Source organism: Ranitomeya variabilis, chromosome 1, assembly GCF_051348905.1.
Source record: "Ranitomeya variabilis isolate aRanVar5 chromosome 1, aRanVar5.hap1, whole genome shotgun sequence".
NCBI lineage: Eukaryota > Metazoa > Chordata > Amphibia > Anura > Dendrobatidae > Ranitomeya > Ranitomeya variabilis.
In genome coordinates, this window is record NC_135232.1 from 838,409,802 (window position 1) to 838,433,888 (window position 24,087).

Here is a 24,087-nt window from a genome sequence, read left to right on the forward strand (position 1 = left end):
AAATTGGTGGATTTGGGAACTATCATTGAAAGTAAATGACCTCAGTGTTTGAATTCAAAATTATAGAACTTAAAAGGAAAAAAATGCCGAAAGATTTGCCTCGGTTCAAAAGATACACCTTCATAAGAAGAACACCGAGCATTTTATGTGTAGCGGATTAATACAAGATAGCCGACATAAAATCTGAACACTGGTACATCTAAAAAAAATAGAAAAAAAAATACAACTGAAATATTGAAGATTAGTGATGTGATTCTGTAATCAGCATTTTTACAGCAGACTTTTATCCTACAGTTAGGTCTGTAAATGAACAAAATACTATTATTTTATAGATACACCAGTATCCTCAATCCTAAATTATTAAACCAAAAAAGCATATCAAAGACCATCGTTAAAGAGATGAGGCTTTTTTTTTAAAGAGGGCTAAAATATCTTGTATTAAAATCATAACAAAAAAGTCATAAATATGTAAGAACAGGGCAATACAAATACAGAAGAAAGGTGGGTATATCTGGATAAGAGTATAGTACAATAAATTGCTAGATCTATTTAGAGTCTGTTAAATATTATTATTATAGATGAAGGTTTAAATCAGAAAATGAAAACATAGTGTCATGTGTAGGTAGAATACAGTAACATTCAATGGATTTAATATTAAGAAGTCCATGTGATAATGGGCTCGATCCATGCAAGAATCCTGATGAATTCTTACAGCTACATCTCACATCCGTGATGTTGGACTAAGAAATGGCACACATAAACATGATAAAACACTATATATATGGCAATAGATAGTGCGAATACACTGGTTGTAGACTTACCACAAAGGATACCAGACAAAAAAAGAGACCAATATGCAAAAGTAACATTACCAGCAGAATAGGAAACCCATTACACCAGAAGCGTGTTTCGCAATGAAATGCTTCATCCAGGGGTCTGTTTTATAGGTAGCGTTGGCTTTACAGCTGACACCTTTTCTTTGACATTGTGAAGCTATCGACTGTAATGCAAAGGAAAAGTGGAGTAATTACTACCACAATGATTCCACTTTTGATTGCATTATTTAAAAAAAAGAAAAAATATCCTCCCTCCATCTGTCCTCCAAAGTAGGAAAAATCTGCTGATGCCTTTTAATTTAACGAGCAGTCATTCTTAACTTATTGACCTGGTGTACATTATGTGTATGGTTATCCTGGGCTAGGGCAATTAGTGGTCATGTCCTTGCTGGAGGTTCAGGATGTCTTCTGGCTGCCAGCATGAGCTCACTAGGGAGGTTGTTCTAAATGGGTAATGGTTTTAAAGTAGTTTCCCACCATAGCCTTTATACATGTCCACTAGATTTGTTGGAATTCTGAGAATTTGGTTCTGGGTGCCTGTTTGTATATATACAGTAGCTTATTTTCATTAATAACATAGGTCTACAAAAAAAGAACAAAAATTCAGGTGCCAAGGTTTTTGGAATGGATTTTGAGTACTTTGAGGGTACAGAATTAAAAAAAAAACATTTCTTTTGCTGAATTGGTGCTAGTTTTTTAGATAATTCATCCACGAAAATAATGCAATCCCCAATGCAACTTGTGTGTGATAACAAATGCAATAACTTCTAGTTTTTTGGGTCTGTGTTTTGGCTCTTCAACAGTGTCATATGTAATGAAATATCCAAAATAATTATTTTATATTTCACTTTGTAGACATACAATGCTATAAATAAGACTTTTTGAAGCCAGAATTCAACTGTAATTAATTAATTAACTATTAAATTTATCAGAAACTAGAGCCAATTTGGTAAAACCAAAGTCAAATTCTTAATCAGCACCAAACTTAAAATTAAACCGTTCACATATTGTTGGCACCAAAATCACTGCATACCAGTATAATAATACGAAATATGGAAACAGTTAAGAATACTCAATAACCTAATCTGATTTCATATCTCCTGTATATCTCAATGGCACTTCTCCCCCTAACAGGGATGTTGCTGTCAGCCATATACTGAATATAGGTGAAAGTGTAGATTGCCTGTTGACTCCAGGTAGCCACTTCCTTCCTGTATCCTCATTGTTGGAGTATACAACAGCCTCAGGCTTATGCTGTAGGATTGTGTCAAGATGGAGCAGAGCTAACTGTTATAGCTGGCTGATTTGTGTGTAGCTCCTCTATATACATTATAATCCATACACTCTTATAGACCTGATGGGTGACTGCGTATTTTAGTCTGTAACTGGCAAGTAGGTCCAAAGATTATAACCACCAAGCTATATACTATTGGTTGGGTACACTACAATTTGTGTCCCATCCAAATTTAAGTTAAATTTGTTATCACCAGAACCAAGTCTGCTTGTAAATCTGAGTCCACCTTTTAAATAATAATTTGCTTTGATTATGGTACATATAAGACAAGTATCTTATATATACAGAAAAATGTCATATAATTCAAATAATTATCGTATCACTGAATACCAAATGAAAAACTGGAGAAAAATATTGTATCTCAATTTGTGAGAGAGGGATCAATCATTATGGTCAATGTTATTAAGTTTTTTTCACTATTATAAAGGTTTGGATTGTTGCACAAAGTACAATTTAATCAATAGACCATGGAGTAATAACAAGTTCCACAATTGGATGTGTTAAAAAATATTCCTGTGCTGAGATAATCTTATAAATGTGCCCCTGTTATGCACTGTATCATTTTCTGTGTCCGACTGAGCAGAGCTGCTACAGTTCAAGTTTGGCACCTATGACAGATCGTGGTCAGGGATGGGTGACAAAAGTCACTTAGAATAAGTGAGTACACAGATGAATTAGCAGGGGCTTGCACTTGCTGCTTTATGAGGTATTTACACTTCTGCCCGATTTTTACAGAAGTGAGTGTTTTTCCATGTCTCCAGACCTGTGTGCTCATCATAAATCAAATCAATGACATATAAGCTCAGCAGCTGCTGGAGCTCCTGTTTCACTGGCTTGATTTATGATGACTGGATATGTGGCAGAAACACTCCTGTGATAAAACTGGTAGGGAAATATGTTACCTCAGGCAGGGAAATGTGTTACCTTAGAAAGCAGCAGTTGCGAGCCCCTGTTGATTAGTCTGTATACTCACTTATCATAAGTGACTTAGTTTCCTTCCCTGGCAGAAGCTGTGATATGTGCCAACTATCAACAGGAGCAGCTCTGCATGGTGGAACATAGCAAATAAGAGTATACAGTAGGGGCACATTTATATCATTGTCTCATCACAGGAACATTTATACTTCCAATTGTTCATGGGAAAGCCACTTTAAGTTGAATGAATGGCCTAAGCAACTTTAATGATCTTGAATAAACAAATCATTGCAGTGCCAAGCTCTAAATGTTGTGTTTTGCATTCATGTTTCAGTGACTAAAATACAACAGCCATAAAATGATACCATTTGATAACGATGAGCATTAAACAAGTAGAGTAGCAAGTGTAATTCTTTATTACCTTTGTCAGCACTGCGGGAGCAGAGGAATTCTAATTTAGACAGCAGTATTTTCTATAGAAATATTGTAAAGACAAAAATCATTTAGTAGCATATTAATACTGATGAGTGTGAATTCAGCTGTTCAATAAGAAAAGTTCCTATAATGTATACAATGTAACTAGAAGGTATTTCAAATATATTAGATGTTAAATGCAATATTCCCAAAGGAATCATTGATGGATTGTGGCTTATCATAATTACTCAGAGCAGCAATGTATAATTCTGAGTAAACTCCTCTTAAAGTGAATCTGTCACTAGGTTTTTGCTACATCAACTGAGAGTAGCATGATGTAGGGGAAGAGAGCCTGATTCCAGTGATATATCACTTAATTAGCTGCTTGCTGCAGTTTTGATAAAACCTGTTTTCTGAATATTGATCCCTGTATAACTCCACCCACACCACTGATTTACAATTTTCTGTGTGTACTGTGCATAGCCAGAAAGCTGCCACTCAGTGGTGATGGTAAGGTTATACAGAGTTCATGAATATGAAGGACTACATTACAGAAGATTTACTAGTACTAGTGATAATCTTCTCATAAAACGGTGATTTTATCAAAACTAGGGCAAGCAGCTCAGTAAGTGGCACATCCCTAGAATCAGGGTCTCAGTCTATATATTTTGTTACTCCCAGATATGATGGCAAAAATCTTGTGATAGAACCTTGTAAACATTGTTTATATTGGGATATGGCACACTGACTTAAGGAACACAATTGTTTTGGCCACAGATGCGAATACATGCAAAAGAGAAAATATATGCAATCATCATATGGCATATTTATATGGCAGATTTCCATTGACATCTACTTAAGATGACTTAACCCCTTAGTGACCAATCCAATTTTGACCTTAATGACCAAGCAACATTTTACAATTCTTTACAAAACTTACAAAACTTTATGAGGTTATAGCTCTGGAACACTTCAAGGGATCCTGCTGATTCTGAGATTGTTTTTTCGTGACATATTGCACTTTATGATAGTGGTAAAATGTATTCGATATGACTTGCGTTTATGAAAAAGCGGAAATTTAGCAACAATTTTGAAAATTTTGAAAATGTTCAAACTTTTAATTTTTGTGCTCTTACACCAGAGCGTTATGTCACACAAAATAGTTAATAAATAACATTTCCCACATGTCTACTTTACATCAGCACAATTTTGGAAACAGAATTTTCTTTTGTTAGGAAGTTATAAGGGTTAAAATTTGACCAGCGATTTCTCATTTTTCCAACAAAACTTACAAAACCATTTTTTAGGGAACACCTCACATTTGAAGTGAGTTTGAAGGGTTTATAAGATAGAAAATACCCAAAAAATGACACCATTCTAAAAACTGCACCCCTCAAGGTGCTCAAAACCACATTCAAGAAGTTTATTAACCCTTCAGGTGCTTCATGACACTTGAAGCAATGTGGAAGGAAAAAATGAACATTTAACTTTTTTCACAAAAAGTTTAATTTAGACCCAAACTTTTTTATTTTCACAAGAATAACAAGAGAAAATGGACCACAAACTTTGTTGTGCAAATCCTCCTGAGTACGCCAATACCCCATATGTAGGGGAAAGCCACTTTTTGTGTACGCAGCAGGGAAAGGAAGGAGCACTGTTTTACTTTTTGAATGCAAAATTGGCTGGAATGAAGAGCGGACGCCATGTCATGTTTGGAGAGCCTCTAATGTACCTGAAAGTGTAAACCCCCCACAAGTGACCCCATTTTGGAAATCACACCCCTCAAGGATTTTATCCAGGGGTATAGTGAGGATTTTGAACCCATATTGAATATGTTGTCATTAGAGTTGAGCGCAAGTGCTAGCTACTCCAATTTGAATCGGTTGCTCAGGTATGCACCAAATATTGCTCTGCTCTGCATGTTTCACAGCTGTTAGTCACCCAAAAAAACATTTGGGGGTCTGCGATACTCCGTGCATACCCAAGCACCCAATGCAAACTCGAGTAGCAAGCAATTGTGCTCAACGCTAGCTGTCATATCATCATTTTTTTTTTACTTTTGAAAAAAACCCAATTCTAACTCCAACCCTAACACTACCCTAACCCTAACACAACCCTAACCCCAACCCCAACTGCAAAGAATGGAAAACATTTTTTTTAAATGTATTTTATATTTTTTATCTAACTAAGGGGGTGACAAAAGAGGATTTGATTTACTATTTTTTTTTATTTTTATCACTGTTGTAGGGTCTATCAAAAAGAACCAATAGGAAAAATGCCCTAATGTTGCCGGGTACCAGCCGGCAGATCTCGACGGGTGCACTGCGGGGGACTCCATTTCTCTCTTCTCTGATAAGTTAGATCATATCAGAGGATAGATAAATGAATTTTAAATTGGACTTTTATTTTATTTGTAAACGCTGTTATTCGGTGAATAACGGCGATCACATGACAGGACCGTGAAAAACGGCCGTGATCATGTTCTCCAGGTCTCAACTCTTAAATATCACATTCCTTTCCTTAGTGTGAAATAAAAATACCAGATACTCACCTCCTGCACCAGCACCATTTCAGCAATATCAGTGTTGGGTCTCCCAGGACTCTTGTCACATTGCTATAACACTTGAGCACTACAGCTATTAAGTCACTGCTAATGGGCTGCAGTTCTTACACCTCCTTTATACAAGGTTTCTCCAAAGGGGGTGTAAGTGAAAGAGACTATTAGAAACTGCTGATTGGCTGTAGTGCTCATGTGGCATAACAATGTTAAAAGAGCCCTGGGGGACCCAGCAAAGACATCACATTTTGTTTTTTTAAGTTTTTAAGTTCTATAGAGAAGCCTAAGCAAAAAGACTCTGGAAAAAAGTCACACCTAGGGCATAATGCATTTTAAAATAAACATCGAAAGTCTAAAATGAAAAACAAAATGCTCAAGAACATCCAAAACAAAATTGTGTGTATGTTCTGCACTATAGCTTTAGAAGATATAACATCTAGCTAAATAAAATAAATACAAAAATGTGGTAAAAAAACTCCACAAAAATGCCCAGAAATAGTCTTAACCCCCTTAACGACCGCCGACACTTCTTTTAACAGCGGCAGTTAAGGGTACTTATTCCTCAGCGCCTCATTTTAATGGCGCTGAGAAATAAGGTTATAGTGCCCGCCAGCACTGAAAAATCTCTGGGGTCTTGGCTACCGGGGGTAGCTGAGACCCCGGAGAACATGATTCGGGTCGGTTTTTACCGGCCACAGTGTTGCAATCACCAACGGCGACTGCAATAAAAAGTCCCAAATTGGCTCTGTCACTATGGGACAAATTCATCAAACGATAGAAATGTAGCCTAAAAGTGTTGACATTTCATAAAATGTTAGCGGAACTCATGATTGTGCCAAAAAATTTGCTACTTTTGGTGTTTTTATGTAACCTTCGCCAACTTTTGGAAAAGTGGGTATAGCTTAGTGGGATGACAAATTTTTCATAATTTACTCCCCAAAATAATGACCACAATGTACTCTATACCCACTGGATTCCTGGAAACATGACCTGTTGGTGGCTATTGAAGACCAGACTTGGGGATCACTTCTCTAGAGTAATATTTCTGGCAAATTACATGCCGCTGACAAAATGTATCAAATTCATTAAAAGGTATGCATGCCTGTTAAAGAATTTGGTGCCATGTACTTTGGTGACCTCTTCATTAAGACTGGTGTTTGCAAAATTGACCTAATCTCATACAAAGTTTCCACACAGTCATGAGACTGTCCAAAACAAAAATTAAATAGATGTTGGGGTGGCTATACATTTCTAATGTATGGTCACTATACTTAAAGTACTCTAATAGTTTGCTTCTGTGTGTCGGAGTGCCACCCCAACATCTATTTTCATATTCTCTAAATTTGCCACTACAGAGACGTGGGGAACATCTGGATGGACTGTGCTGAGGGATTGATGTGGTACAGTCCTCATCGGCCCTGGTCCATTCTTCCTTAGCACTGGTCCATTCTTCATTGGCACTGGTCCATACCTCATCAATGGGAAAGTAGTAACTCAGAGTTTTTCGCAGCCTCCGTATACCTCTGTGGTGGCCATTTTAGTGATAATGAAAATGCCCCGATGTGACAGACGGAGGTAGAAGCAGCAATATAGTGACTATACATCAGAAATGTATGGTCAGACATAGTGACAAGTTGTAGGGTTTCTTTAAATGAATTACTTTATAAGGTTGCTGAAGCATTAAATCTTACAGTAGGATATATCGCACTCATGTGTTATGCAAACGCCACGTTGGTCTCGGACTATTGTAGCAGAACTGTAGGTTGCCAGACTGCCCTTTTATCTCCTGCCAACAGTGTGTAATTAATGGGGTCATTTATAAATGAGAAAAATGTAGCCCATAATTATGCGCTAATACAGCATGCACAGGTAGAGTCTCGTAGTACTTTTTTTAATTAATTGTCTCCATAAGATGATTCTTCGCTTACAGTTATAAAATTATACTTTCACAAGAAGTAAAAAAGAAAAAAATACTTTTGAAACAGTTCTCTATCCATCCATACTAGACATTCCCTGTGGTCTGCCATTATTATGCAGAGCAAGAACTAATATGAAAATAAAATGAAAAAAAAAATAAACATTTCTTGCTGTAGCGGTGTAGTGTCGTCACAGGTATACTAGACCCCTAAGCTATCAATCAAAATTCAGCTATAATTCTGATAGCAATAAAAATTGTATTGGTTATAACACTGGACTGGCATGGTATCTGGGCAGCAGGTGGTATAATAGAGACACAAATAGGAATGATTGTCATAGAAGGCCTGGAATGTCAATTTCTGGTAGCAAGGTACAGCGAAAGATATTTTTTTAACATATACTGGAGGGGGTTTTAATTTATATCCTCAGGTACATGTAACTTTTTGTAATTGTAATAAATTATTGCATATTACATTATACACTTATTATTTCCTGCTGCCTAAGCGGTCTACATCTGTGTATTCATCGTTGGTCAGATTTGGATACAGGAACACAGTTTCTCAAGGCAAATGTAATAAGTTGCTGAACTGAAATGAATCAAATAGTGTAACAGATCAGAAAAAAAGCTATAGTTTTAATCAGATTTTTATGTTAACAACTTAGTGTCAGAGCCTGTTTAGTATTTAAAGGGAACCTGTCACCCCCAGGGCATATTAAAGTAAAAGAGCCACCTTCAGCAGCACTAAGGCTGCATTTTGTGAAGGTGGCTCTTATGTTTATTATACCTAGGAACGCTGAAATAATGACATTTATAAATTCCCCACCATACCTCTTTTAAGTCAGGGAGGCATGTTTTCTCCCCCTGACTCAACCTCCTCGCAGCCGTCCATCATCCAGCTCTGTCCTCCATGCGCCGCCTCTTCTCTTTCTTGTGACGTCACCGGCACCTGCGCTCTGCAATCAGTTCTCAGACATGCGCCGTGCGCGCTGCCTGTGAACTTACATCAGGTGTCTGTGTGTAGCGGAGGCCCCAGATCCCGCCCCGCAGTGTGTTATGATGTATTCACCCTGTGGGGCTGGGAATCTGGCGCCTTCGCAGTGGAGTGGGTGAAGTTACACACTCCCTGCCAGCTCATGTTAAATGCTGCTGTGGGATTTTACAGGTTAACAGCTGTGGGTGGAGCTCTGATGCACTCGTGGCTGTTCGAGGCCCATGATGGCTGATTAAATTAGCAGTCATGTGCAGGGAAAGATACAACCTGCATTATTATTATTATTATTATTATTATTTATTGTTATAGCGCCATTTATTCCATGGCGCTTTACAAGTGAGGAGGGGTATACATAATAAAAACAAGTACAATAATCTTGAATAGTGTTGAGCGATACCGTCCGATACTTGAAAGTATCGGTATCGGAAAGTATCGGCCGATACCGGCAAAATATCGGATCCAATCCGATACCGATACCCGATACCAATACAAGTCAATGGGACTCAGGTATCGGACGGTATTCCTGATGGTTCCCAGGGTCTGAAGGAGAGGAAACTCTCCTTCAGGCCCTGGGAACCATATAAATGTGTAAAATAAAGAATTAAAATAAAAAATATCGCTATACTCACCTGTCCGACGCAGCCGGGACCTCGGCGATTGTAAGCGGCAGCGTTGTTTCTTTAAAATTCGCGCTTTTACTTGCTTACGTGAATTCCCGGCTTCTGATTGGTCAGGGCGGCCATGTTGCCGGGACTCGGACCAATCACAGCAAGCCGTGACGAAATTACGTCACGGCTTGCTGTGATTGGTCCGCGTCCCGGCAATATGGCGCCGTGACCAATCACAAGCCGTGACGTCACGGGAGGCTGGACACGCGCGCTTTTCAAAATAAGCGCGTGTCCAGCCTCCCGTGACGTCACGGCTTGTGATTGGTTAATGGCGGCCATGTTCCTGGGACGCGGACCAATCACAGCAAGCCGTGACGTAATTTCGTCACGGCTTGCTGTGATTGGTCCGCATCCCGGCAATATGGCGCCGTGACCAATCACAAGCCGTGACGTCACGGGAGGCTGGACACGCGCGCTTTTCAAAATAAGCGCGTGTCCAGCCTCCCGTGACGTCACGGCTTGTGATTGGTTAATGGCGGCCATGTTGCCGTGACGCGGACCAATCACAGCAAGCCGTGACGTAATTTCGTCACGGCTTGCTGTGATTGGTCCGCGTCCCGGCAACATGGCCGCCCTGACCAATCAGAAGCCGGGAATTCACGTAAGCAAGTAAAAGCGCGAATTTTAAACAAACAACGCTGCCGGTTCCTTCGCTGAGGTCCCGGCTGCGTCGGAGAGGTGAGTATAGCGATATTTTTTATTTTAATTCTTTCTTTTACACCTTTTTACATTAATGTTGTTTCGATACCGATATCCGATATTACAAAAATATCGGATCTCGGTATCGGAAATTCCGATACAGCAAGTATCGGCCGATACCCGATACTTGCAGCATCGGAATGCTCAACACTAATCTTGAACAATACAAGTCATAACTGGTACAGGAGGAGTGAGGACCCTGCCCGCGAGGGCTCACAATCTACAAATTAAAACCAAGTAAGGTAATGAAGGGGTTATTGTTATGCTGATACTTCCTGTTCTGCAAAAATCACTTTTCAGTAGTGATCTCATTATCATTATTGACAAGATAACAATGAAGTATCACACCTACTGTATATAGAGATGACACAAGGTCCACCATTCGTAGTGGGTGATGGTCACTGTTCACCTTCTCTTCTCTCTGTACAATGAACTCTGTACAGATCACCAAGCATGCCTATTAAAGTCTCTCCATAGGAGTCAGTCCACATCTCCAGATTATTGCATTCTGTGGTCCATGTAGCTATCCCTTGAATGTTGAGAGCAGCAGCTCAAGCAAGATACCCACTACCTTATAATCATGTGCAAAAAAAATAAAATAAAAAAATCTACCTCTTGAAAATAAAAACAGGTGGGATAGAAATAATATTTGTCAGTACCTGGTATAAATTAGTGAAAAAAATCTGATGAAAACATTCTATTTAAAGGGAATCTGTCACTCCAAAAATTGTATATGAGCTAAGGCCACCGGCATCAGGGGCTTATCTACAGCATTCTGTAATGCTGTAGATAAGCCCCCAATGTAACCTGAAAGGTAAGAAAAACAGGTTACATTATACTCACCTAGGGGCGGTCCCACTGCGGTCCGGTCCGATGGGCGCAGGCGCCGGGCCTCTCTGACCTTTCCCGGCGCCTACACACTGCAGTACTTTGCTCTACCCTCAACAGGACAGAGAAGTATGCCTGTGCCGAAGCCGTGGCAGGAAAACAAGAAGAGGACGTCATCGTATGAAAATAGGAGGCGCCAGACCCGAACCACGACGCCCATCGGACCCGAAACGAACCGGGACCGCCCCTGGGTGAGTATAATCTAACCTCTTTTTCTCATCTTTCAGGTTACATCAGGGGCTTATCTACAACATTATAGAATGCTGTAGATAAGCCCCTGATGCCGGTGGCCTTAGCTCATATACGATTTTTGGGGGTGACAGATTCCCTTTAAGGCTATTATTTCGTACATTCTAACAGAGTGCATGCTGCCATATACAAGCAGAAGCTATTTTACATTATGGTCTGCTAATAGTTTTACAAAGAAGCTGCTCCCCTTCCGTGTGAGTTCTATTGCCACCTAGAAACATGTATATTTAACATATATTTGTATTAGGGAAACACTATTTAAGCAGTTGAATAATATATAACTTATTGAAGTTTACAAATATTTGAATTTTCAAGAATATGATTATTTTGCAATTTGCTACTTGCAAATTCAGCAAAATTGCAGACAGCTGGGCATCATTATCCTAAACCATGGAGGAGATGGCAAAAAGGTAAAAACATAATACTAGCCCCACCATCTCCTGTTTGACCGCCCCTGTAGCTTGCCGTTAAATTCTCTGCACCTCTTCTTTTCTTCTTTCCCTGTCATGCACATCCTCTTTTGCTGCTGCACTCTGGTGCTTCTGTTGCCAAGTAGGCCACTGACAACAATGTCCAGCATAAAGTAGTGAAGTGTGTCACATAGTCACCACATGTATGTTCCAAGTAACTGACTAGGCCACAGGGAACACATACTGTATCATAATGCTGAAATCACAGCACGTACAATGATTGCATGGTGCGCAGTAACGTAAGAGGCTTACTCAGCTCTGGAAGCCCTGGTTTATAGGCCAAAGAGAATAAATGCAATGGAGAAAGGCAAAAAAAAGTCTAGGTTCGGACGGCGGACTGTGGGAGAAATGCAATCGGTGACCAATGAAGTGAGCATTAGCTATTTTTACGGAGCATAATGAGGAACATTTAATTGGTGCCAAGAAACTTTGATGCACATCTAATTTCCATGTTAAATTTAGGTGATTTGCTGAACTCAAATTTCATCAGATTCGATAATCAATATTTGGAAATGTTTCTACTTAGCTAAATTATAGAAACCTTTTACAGGTTGATTGGAATATCCTCTAGAAAAGTGGTGACATTATCTCCTTTTGTGCCACATAATATAGTGGCCCAAAGAAAGGACTTTTATTAATATAATACAAATTCTCGAAAGTCGTGAAATGCGTGGGTAATGGGAATGTTCTAAACACTGGACATCAAGAAAAAAACATGTCATTACTATTTGTAAGGAACTATAGCGCACAGCTGTGATAGATAAATAGTATACAATAACACTTAAAAGGAAATACATTTGGGGAACTCAAGATAGAACATATGTTCCTTGACCATTGTCTTATCTCATCCCACGCCTCCACCAGTATTGTGATGTTTTTATTAAAGCAGCATGTGGAACAGTAAATTCTATCACACTGCACAGAAAAGAAAAATGTTTTGTTTTTCACAAGACTTCATACAGAGATTACACCATTTATCATTTTCATTACTCTATTTACTCAGATCCTTTTCAAGCACAGGTTCCACCTTTATCACAAGTGATACGATAATATAATTTATAATGGGGACATTTACATTTTGCTTTAGAAATAAACTATAACAGCATATATAACTTGAATTAGTACTGTTAACATCCAGTCAAATAAACACACAAACCAACCAGACCCAATGTATGTTTAAGTTGTTTGTCTTTCACGATTTACTATTTTGATTTTTAGTTGATACCAACTCTAAAATGTGTTTTCATACGATTAAAAGTTATGGAAAGGGGATAACTTATCTATAAATGAATCAAATGAAGGTTAAATGCGCACTTGTTTGCTCTATTCACTGTGTATGAGGTTGACAGAAATAGGTGAGCATTGTTTTCATAGAGAACAACCTGTCCATATGTTAATTAGGCCTCTGTATTAGTCAATTTAGTAAAAATGTGAATAGGAAAGCTAACTAGGTCCACCCTATTTTAACAACCAGCCTAGCATAAGATAAAAAAAACAATACTCGCCAAACAATCCCTGCTGCTCCTTTATAGTGCTGCTTTGATCCCTCACTAGTCTCCTTGCTATGCTAAAGGCCCCGTCTCACATAGCGATTTACCAACGATCACGACCAGCGATACGACCTGGCCGTGATCGTTGGTAAGTCGCTGTGTGGTCGCTGGGGAGCTGTCAAACAGACAGCTCTCCAGCGACCAACGATCAGGGGAACCTCTTCAGCATCGTTGAAACTGTCTTCAACGATGCCGAAGTCCCCCTGCAGCACCCGGGTAACCAGGGTAAACATCGGGTTACTAAGCGCAGGGCCACGCTTAGTAACCCAATATTTACCCTGGTTACCAAAAAAAACAAACAGTACATACTCGCCTTTCGGTGTCCGTCAGGTCCCTTGCCGTCTGCTTCCTGCTCTGACTGAGTGCCGCCGTACAGTGAGAGCAGAGCGCAGCGGTGACGTCACTGCTGTGCTGTGCTCTCACTGTACGGCGGCACTCAGAGCAGGAAGCGGACGGCAAGGGACCTGACGGACATCAGATGGTGAGTATGTACTGTTTGTTTTTTTTGGTAACCAGGGTAAACATCGGGTTACTAAGCGCGGCCCTGCGCTTAGTAACCCAATGTTTACCCTGGTTACCAGTGAAGACATCGCTGGATCGGTGTCACACACACCGATTCAGCGATGTCAGCGGGACCTCAACGACCAAAAAAAGGTCCAGGCCATTCCGACACGACCAGCGATCTCGCAGCAGGGGCCTGATTGCTGGTACGTGTCACACATAGCGAGATCGCTACTGAGGTCGCTGTTGCGTCACAAAACTAGTGACTCAGCAGCGATCTCGCTAGCGATCTCGCTATGTGAGACGGGGCCTTAACTCTTGCAGCTGGGATGGCACATTAACAAGATCAATCAATGGTCACAATGGTGATGACCCCTAAGGCCATGTGCACACGTTCAGTATTTTTAGCGTTTTTTCCACGTTTTTTCGCTATAAAAACGTGATAAAAACGCGAAAAAAACGCTTACATATGCCTCCCATTATTTTCAGGGTATTCCGCATTTTTTGTGCAAATGTTGCATTTTTTTCCGCGAAAAAATCGCATCGCAGAAAAAAAAGCAACATGTTCATTAAATTTGCGGAATTGCGGGGATTCCGGACACCTAGGAGTGCATTGATCTGCTTACTTCCTGCACGGGGCTGTGCACACCATGCGGGAAGTAAGCAGATTATGTGCGGTTGGTACCCAGGGTGGAGGAGAGGAGACTCTCCTCCACGGACTGGGCACCATATAATTGGTCAAAAAAAAAGAATTAAAATAAAAAATAGTCATTTACTCACCTTCGATGGCCCCCGGAGTGTTCCCGCCTCTCAGCGCTGCATGCGCTCTCTTCCGTTCCTATAGATGCTCTGTGTGAGGGACCTGCGATGACGTCGCTGTCTTGTGATTGGTCGCATGACCGCTCATGTGACCGCTCACGTGACCGCGACGTCATCGAAGGTCCTGCACACACCATCTATAGGAACGGACACCGCTGAGGAGATCGGCTGTCTGCAGAGGGTGAGTATAACCATTTTTTTTATTTTTTTTATTATTTTTAACATGATATCTTTTTACTATTGATGCTGCATAAGCAACAGTATGTTTGACAAGTGTGACCAACCTGTCAGTTACAGATCGCTTGGAAAACTTTAGCATTCTGCAAGCTAATTACGATTGCAAAATGCTAAAAAAACCGCAAAAAAACCGGGAAAAAAATGCAAAAAAAAAATGCGGATTTCTTGCAGAAAATTTCTGGTTTTCTTCAGGAAATTTCTGCAAGAAATCCTGACGTGTGCACATACCCTTAAAGCCCAGAAACCTGTGACTGGTTCGACAGGGATCTGCAATTTGATGACTCCCAATTTTAAGCTTTGTTTTCTGTTCAGCGGGGGAAATAAGTATTGAGCACGTCACAAATTTTCTAGGTAAATATATTTCTAAAGGTGCTATTGACATGAAATTCTCACCAGATGTCGGTAGCAACCCATCCAATCCACACAGGCAAAGAAATTAAAACCATACATTTACATAAATTAAGAGTAATTAAGTGTAATAATGAGAAATGTCACAGGGAAAAAGTATGGAACACATGAAGAAAGAAAGGTGCAAAAAGCCATAGAAAGTCATGATGCCAGCTGAAATATATCAGTAATTAGAAAGCAATCCTGCCACTTAGTGAAAAATAATATCAGATGGCCTATAAAAAGATATCTCATTACCCAGGCTGCGCACAAGAAATATGTCATGATGGATAAAAGTAATGAGATGTCTTAAGACCTTTGCAACCTTATTGTTGCAAAAGATACTGATGGCATTGGCTACAGAGGAATTTATAAACTACTAAAGGTTCCAGTGAGCACTGTTGGGCCTAAAATTCAGAAGTGGAAAGAACATAATTTCACGACTAACCGACCACAATCATGTGCTCCTCACACAATTTCAGACAGACGAGTGCAAAGAATTATCAGAAGAGCTGTTCAAGAGCCACGGACCACATGTGGAGAGCTGCAGAAAGACCTGGAATCAGCAGGTACAATTGTTTCAAATCAAACTATAAGTAATGCACTCAGCCTCCATGGCCAATATGCACCTTCATCACACTAGACTTTGCTGAGCAAAAAGCATGTTCAAACGTGTTTAAAGTTTGCTCAACAACATTTAGGCAAACTTGTGAAATACTGGGAGAATATAGTCTGGTCAGATGAAAGCAAAATTGAACTTGTAGTCTGACATAATACACATCATGTTTGGAGGCAAAAAGGCACTGCAAATCACCCACAAAACACCATACCAACAGTAAAGTTTGGAGGTGGAAACATCATGGTGTGGGTCTGTTTTTCAGCATATGCCACTGGCAAACTTCTTGCAAATGAAGGAAGGATAAATGGACAAATGTACCAAGACATTCTTGATATAAATCTGCTGCCATCTGCCAGGATGATGAAGGTGAAGTGAGGGTGGACATTTCAGCAACATAATGATCCCAAACACTCAGCCAAGGAAACTGTCAATTGGTTTCAGAGAAAGAAAATACAGCTGCTAGAATGGCTCCACCAATCAGCTGACCTGAATCTAATACAAAACTTATGGAAGGAAATAAAGCTCAGAGTTCATAGAAGGAGCCCACTGGACCTTCAGGATTTGAAGCGTGTTAGTGTGGAAGAATGGGCCTAAATCAAACCTGAGCAATGAATGCGACTGGTTTCTTCATAAAGGAGGCGTCTTGAAGCTGTCAACAGCAACAAAGGGTTTTGTACAAAGTATTAAGTGTAATTTCTCATTATTACACATAACTTAATTTATAGACATCTATGGTTTGATTTATTTGCCTGTGTGGATTGGATGGGTTGTTACCAACATCTGGTGAGAATTTCATGTCAATAGCACCTTTAGAAATATATTTACTTAGAAAATTGGTGACGTGTTCAATACTTATTTCACTCACTTATTGTCATATTTTACAGCACAAATAACTGCATTCATTGCTATTTCTCAGTTTAAAATCATGGACATCATATGGACTCAATGAACACAATTATAGTAAATCGGGAACTTCTGCGGTTGGGGCTATCCATCCATTTATCAATCAGAGTGCTGTGGATTCCAGTATGAATGAGAGTCACAACATAAGTGTGATGTACCATTTAACATTTGGTTTGATGGTAAGGGGTTTGTCATTCAATTAAATGTATTATTAAGAGGGCTCAGCTTAAAGGGAACCTGTCACCCCCCCCTGGCGTTTGAAACTAAAAGAGCCATCTTGTGCAGCAGTAATGCTGCATTCTGACAAGGTGGCTCTATTAGTTATTGGTGCTGTAACTGCAGAAATAATCCGTTTTGTAATTTGTCAGAAAATACCTTTCTTCAGTCCTGGAGGCAGGCCTTTCCCCCCCTGCTGCAGATGCCACACAGCCGTCACTCAAATCTTCTTGGCGCCGGGCGCCGCCTCCTCAGTGCTGTTTTGAAATCAGCCGGCGCCTGCGCTCTTTTCTCCTGCCTGGTGCAGGCGCAGTGAGCACTGCCCGACTGTCCTCATATGCAGTCCAGCTGACTGCGCCTGTGCGGCCGCCCTGCCTGTGAATCCCAGCCCCGCAATGTGAATAAATCAGAAGACACTGCGTGGCTGGGATTCACAGGCAGGGCGGCCGCACAGGCGCAGTCAGCTGGACTGCATATGAGGACAGATGGGCAGCGCTCACTGCGCCTGCACCAGGCAGGAGAAAAGAGCGCAGGCGCTGGCTCATTTCAAAACAGCGGTGAGGAGGCGGCGCCCGGCGCCAAGAAGACATGACTGATGGCTGTGTGGCGTCTGCAGCAGGGGGGAAACGCCTGCCTCCAGGACTGCAGAAAGGTATTTTCTGACAAATTACAAAACGGATTATTTCTGCAGTTACAGCACCCAGAACTAAAAGAGCCACCTTGTCAGAATGCAGCATTACTGCTGCACAAGGTGGCTCTTTTAGTTTCAAATGCCTGGGGGGCGGGGGTGACAGGTTCCCTTTAAAAAAAAAGTAATACAAATGATACTTATCTTCATAGTTCCTATACTGCTCACTTCATTTGATTTTTAATAGTTGTTGCTTGTTGGTGCTTCCCAGTCCTATCGTCCACGTACAGAAAATGGACAAAAATGCCAACATTGATAAGGTATAAAGCAAATAATTAACTGATACAAACAAAAAAGCTCCAGCCTCTATTTTCTTCCATGTGCAGAATTTTGGCTAATGACTTTTGAGTTTCCCAACAATCGTTACGAAGAGCTATGTATTAGTGTCCCTGTCTGGCTGAGAGTTGAATTTAAGTGCTAATCCCAAATAGAATATGCAAATTGCCTCTTCAGAGAAAAAGAGGACTTGAACTCTATAGCGCCACCTGTTGGAATTAGCGATCCTACAAGTCACAATCAACCCTTTAACACGTCTTGCAATATAACTTAGGATAAATGCCAAATCAGTATCTCAATTCGCAGACACGGTGTTTTGGACTGTTGGCCCTCGTCAGTGCGAAGCATGAGAACTAATTTGGCTAGGTGAGAGGCTCTAGAGTGAGGTTTAAGGGGTAAGGTTTCTCCTTGTGGAGAGTGACATACGAGCTCTGGCTTGTCAAGGTAAGGAGGCTTATTCGCCATGCAATGCTCCTCTGGGAAATTTAATATGCAAATTGTCTTTTCAGAGAAAAAGAGGACTTGAACTTTATAGTGCCACCTGTTGGAAGTAGCGATCCTACAAGTCACAATCAACCCTTTAACGAGTCTTGCAATATGATGTAGGATAAAATGCAAAATCAGTATCTCAATTCACAGACACAGTGTTTCAGGCTGTTGGCTCTCGTCAGTGCGAAGCATCAGCACTGATTTGGCTAGGTGAGAGGCTCTGGACACATTTAATGACAAAGAGGTAAAAAAAAACCTCACCGTGTACTAGCGTACACTTAAAATTACATATTAAGTCTTCATCCTTGTTGTGATCAGATCACCATACAGTCAGTGATGAAGATTGAACTAAGCAAAAATACTGTTCCTAGCACATTTTAGGAGAAAATAAAGTGGCCATATCTACATAGCTCAGGCAGATCTGCTTGCAACTATTGCTGATTTTACTATGCCTCTAATAGTAACACGTAATGAATCCATCGAACGACTGGCTAAATAATGGACTTGACAGGTGCTAAGCTGAATTTTTCAACCTCTGCTGTCAGCATAGTCTCAGTCCAACATTGACCTAGTCTTCCTTATCTTGTTTGACAGCTTAGTTGTTAAGGATACAATGGCTAACACATCAACATTCAACACAGCTTTTAAAATGTTGTTCTCATGAAGAACATGTATGGCACAGGTTGAGAAAAGGCTTCACCGTGAGTTGCTCGCTGGTGTCTCCCTCCGCTGACACCCAGCACTTGGGGTACACATCTTACCAGTTGCTTCTTACCTTAACCCCTGAATTCTGATACAAAAATCATCAGTAAGTGATAAGCTGACAATCACATAGCATGTCTATCCATTAGCAGAGACTTACGGTATTTATATCCCGGAACAAACAACATGGGAACAGTAAAATGGATTTCAACCTGAATACCTAACATTTTTCATTTGCTTCCCAGGTTTCCTTGCCTCATATTAAGTGCTCATAGCCATAAGCTCATAGTCCCCTCATTACAGAGTCACACCATTCAGTTTTCCGCAGTCAAATTACAATTCAGAATTGCTCCTATTATTCAGGTTGGCTCCAGCATAATTTTCTTTAGTCATAAAAATGAAAAAATGTTAAGTTGACAGAAGTTCAGAGATGATATTTATTTGTAAGTAGCTCAGCGGGAGAATAAACCTGACAAATAATAAAACATTTTTAACACTGGAATAAAATTCAGAACACAGGTGTAAGATTCCAAACCATTCTTCTTGAAATATAAAGCAACCCTTCTAACAAAAAGACACATAGGTTATTTACAGCTCAAAAGGCTAAGTAGTCTAGCAAGTCCTGTCGTTACTATTATAGCAGTCTCCGCAGTTGACTACTGACGCATGTTGGACATGAGCTTTCTAGGAATCCCATCCACTATGCTGTAACATCTGCCCGCTGCGGGTTTGACGCTGCATAAATATGCAGTGTCAAACGAGCAGCAATTCCTGATCATGGGCATATTCCCTTAGTATTGGGCTACATTCACAAATCTGTTCTACATGTCCATTTGTTGACTGCTTTGTCTCGGCCAGCACACTGACCCATAGATCCCACTGATCCGTGTCTCCGGTCTGTGAGATTAACAGCATTTTGTTGATCAAATTTGGCCATTAGGCTGATGTAGTTCACAAATATTTCCCCTGTATTAGCACTGCAGGGGAAAAATAATCTTTAGTCACCCACCAACAGAATGATGTCCCCATAGCCCCCTTTCCCACCACATATAGCATGATAACCCTATAGTTTCCAATAAATATTAAATAATAATTAAAAAACAAATTACTTGCATAACCCCACTCCCTCCAATGCTGTTCTGGTCTGAGATTCCACACACGAGGTGTGAATTAGTGATGTCATTGTGCCTACTGTCACATAGACTGAATGGTGCTTCAGGGACGCTGCTCCACCATTGAGTTCAGCAGTATCTACAGCCTGAGGATGCAAATGCCGGTCAAATTGTGACACCAAGGGGGAAGATTAATCATGGGGTGCAGCATGCCATTGTTTCCAGCCCTTTGGCTGTTCCCATTTACAGGCCGAAAGGAACATTCAAAGGGCTGAATGTGACCCACGGGCCACACTTTGTCCATGTCTTTTCTGCAGTGTTCTTTTCAATGTGTATAACAATTTTTCCCGCTACTTAAATATCTTTATTATTTTATACTGTAAAACATCACTGCGTACAATGTGCATTACCAGTGTTCAATAGAACTTAAGTACCAATTCCTAGTTCGGACTGACCATTCCTCTGACACCGAAGATACAAATACAACTTTCAAGCAATGTGGGGATGGGTAAGCTGTTATAGATTTTGCACATTTGAAAAAAGAGTCACATTTTTCAGCCATATTGGGCTAATGTCCTCACTTAACTGTACAAACAGCCATTGTAACAAACAGGGGCGCACTGTGTCTGTCTTCACCATCTCATGTGACACAACATTTTAGGTGGAATCTTCACATGACATACATGAGGAAAAGGGCACGTACCCCAATTAATTTTGCATCACCTGAAACTTCAGGAGACAGACATGAAGGGACAAAAAAACGGTCATAGGAGCGCATGCGAGATGGTGAGCTGATATAAAATCTTCATTTCTTAGTTTCCATAACGTGTTTCAACGGAATAGCTCTGTCTTTCTCAGGTGGCAGTTAAGTTGACTGTTTTTTTGTCCCTTCTTGTTTTATCATCTGGCTGGAGCGGCATCTTCTGTTTTAACCACCCCTAACACCAGCTTGGAGCTCCTGTGAAGCCGTTTGTCACTTTCTTTTTCTCTATGAAGGAGAGAAACATGGCTGTTTGCTCATTGCTGAATAAAAAGAAGACAATGCCTTGACACGGCTGCTAAATATGATAAGTCCTTTTTTCAAGTCACCTTATTATGTGCCCAATAGTACTGGAATATGTTTGGAAGATTTAGTTAATATCTGAATTTAAATCAATATTCTTTATTCCTTGGTTTGGTCAAGAGCATTCCATAGTGAAAGGATCCACATAAATGAGGTCACTATGGAGGTCACTAAGGAAGTAGATGGGTTGATCAAATTGTTAGTTTCTCAAAAGTATACCACAGTACAAAAGACTTGAGAAAGTAGAAATAGCACATAACGTGACTGTGTGCGCTGTATTCTCTTCGAGGAAGAGGAACTGCAGGTAAAGGTTGGCTGTGATCCATACTACCTGACATCTATGATTTGCTCCTTTCCTTTGTTTGCCTGTTACAGCTGAACCACACTTTAAAAAGTAGGTTAGCTCCCCGCTGACTGCCACAGGCATGGAGATAAGTTTGAAGAATACAGTAGGAACCCTTGCAGCGCAACTTTTGTTGTCAGGGACTATTTGTTTTACTGTTCTATCTCTACTGAGGAAACAATTTTTTTTTCTCTTTCCTATGGAACAAAGATGATTTCATGTATTTTATTTCTCTCTTCTCTTGTTACTTTAACAGAAAAGTCTATAAGTCTGATCATGGACGACTACAATATCTCTGCGGAGAGCCACCAGACTGGTCAAGGACGGCAGAACGCAATTAAGTGTGGATGGCTGCGGAAGCAAGGAGGTTTTGTCAAAACCTGGCACACGCGCTGGTTTGTTCTCAAGGGAGACCAGCTCTATTATTTCAAAGATGAAGATGAAATGAAACCTTTGGTGAGTAAATGAAACCTAGAATAGAACCATTTAAAGAGATATTATATACACAGTCCAACAAAAAGTCACTAATAACTTGTTTACTTTCAAGCACCCCCGCCATCGGGCTCAATCTGTGGTCTACCATTTATGGGTTCTGCTATGGGTAAATTTGACTATTTTAGTGTTATTAATGCCTGTATATAATTTATATAATTACCATTAAATATCATTATCAGTAAGTCTAAGTCCAGTGTTACAAATTCATTATATAGCATAAACATATTAATTATATATACTCCTATATAACCAAGGTACAAAATAGGTGGGGACTAAACTAAATTACCACAAAGTTGGCAATTTTAGGAACTTTGACAGGAGTTGGTGGAGGGAAACAAAATCATAATAAAATATTGATTGAAACACATTAGTTCTCATACTATTAAAGTGTACTAGTCATCCAAATATGAAATATATGCATAGGCTTGTATCTTTGGTGCTCCTTATATCTTGAATGGTTTTACAGCACATACTTGTATTTTTTTTATTCAAAGAGCCCCTATGCTGCTGCACAGTTACACTAAACATGGTAGAAATCCTGCCATTACTGCAGTGACCAATCAGATGCCAGGTCTAAACAGAAACTCCTCCCCTCTGCTAAACTTGTCTGAGCTGTATCAGAAGGGATAGATGGAGCTGAGACACAGAAGGATATTGAGAAAGAGAGAGGAGAGCAGTATAATTGAAGAGAGGAGAGATCAAGCTGACAGCAATATATTGAGAGACAGAGGAGAGATCAAGCTGACAGGAGTATAGTGAGAGACAGAGGAGAGATCAAGCTGACAGTAGTATAGTGAGAGACAGGAGAGGTTGTGCTGACAGCACAGTGAGTTATTTGTAACATTGTCATGTAAGCACCTCTTCCAGCCAAGCTATAATCACTCTATGCATTCAGTGAATGTTGGAAAATGATCTTAACTTATCCATAGATTTCTATGAACAGGACTTGTGCTAAAAACTATACTGGCATTTCCCTGGACATTATTAATTTCACATGACATACCATTTCTTTAAAGGGGTTGTCCGGTCCAAATCAATAATTGTGCAGTCACTCTGTATGACTGCAGACTTCTGACTTCTGAATCCCCCCCATCGCACGCACTGTGAGCTGCATGGATTTGGCAGTTTTGAGCCCGGGACCGGAGGTTATATATGCGTTATACATACTCCCGGCTAGGGCCTGTCTAGTGGGTGCGACCTCGCTCCATACACTTATCTGTCTAGCAATGCGGTCGTCCAATAGGTGTGGCCAGCAAGTGTATGGAAGCAAGGTCATGCCCACTGGCCCAGAGTATGTATCCACATACATACCCTCCGTTCCCAGATCAGATACCGGTGAATGCTCGCAGTGCACAGTGCGTGCACTGGGGGGATTCATAAGTCTGCAGTCACACACAGAGTGACTGCAGACTTATCGATTTGGACCAGACAACCCCTTTAAGTGTATTAGTAGACTTCACTTTCCAATACAAGTGTGACCCACAAAAATATAAGCAAATAGTAAACTTTTCTTTTACAATAGCAGATGTATGCAACCAACGAAGGAATATGTGATCAGAGTTGTTTTAAAAAAATAGCAGAATTAAATGTCAGTTCTAACATTATGATTGTGTGGATAAATAAAAGTCAACCATTTCCCGACCAGATGATTTTACGTTTTTGTACTTTTGTTTTTTCCTTCCCTTCTTCCAAGAGTCATAACTTTTTTTTTCTATCCACATAAGTGAATAAGGGCTTGCTTTTTGCAGAACAAGGTATACTTTTGAGTGAAACTATCCATTTTATGAT

The 24,087-nt window shown here is 40.3% G+C and overlaps 1 protein-coding gene across 4 annotated transcripts in view; it reads left to right on the top strand.

Moving 5' to 3' along the window:
- ARHGAP24 (Rho GTPase activating protein 24) overlaps positions 1-24,087 on the top strand; it is a 1,388,018-nt gene that overhangs the window by 764,895 nt on the left and 599,036 nt on the right. For 3 of the 4 annotated variants that reach the window (XM_077275809.1, XM_077275810.1, XM_077275808.1), the window contains exon 2: positions 22,061-22,260. The exons of the other annotated variant lie outside the window; for it this stretch is intronic. In XM_077275809.1, the coding sequence (XP_077131924.1) occupies positions 22,061-22,260 (200 nt within the window). The remainder of the gene's footprint in view (positions 1-22,060; positions 22,261-24,087) is intronic. 4 annotated transcript variants of the gene reach the window in all.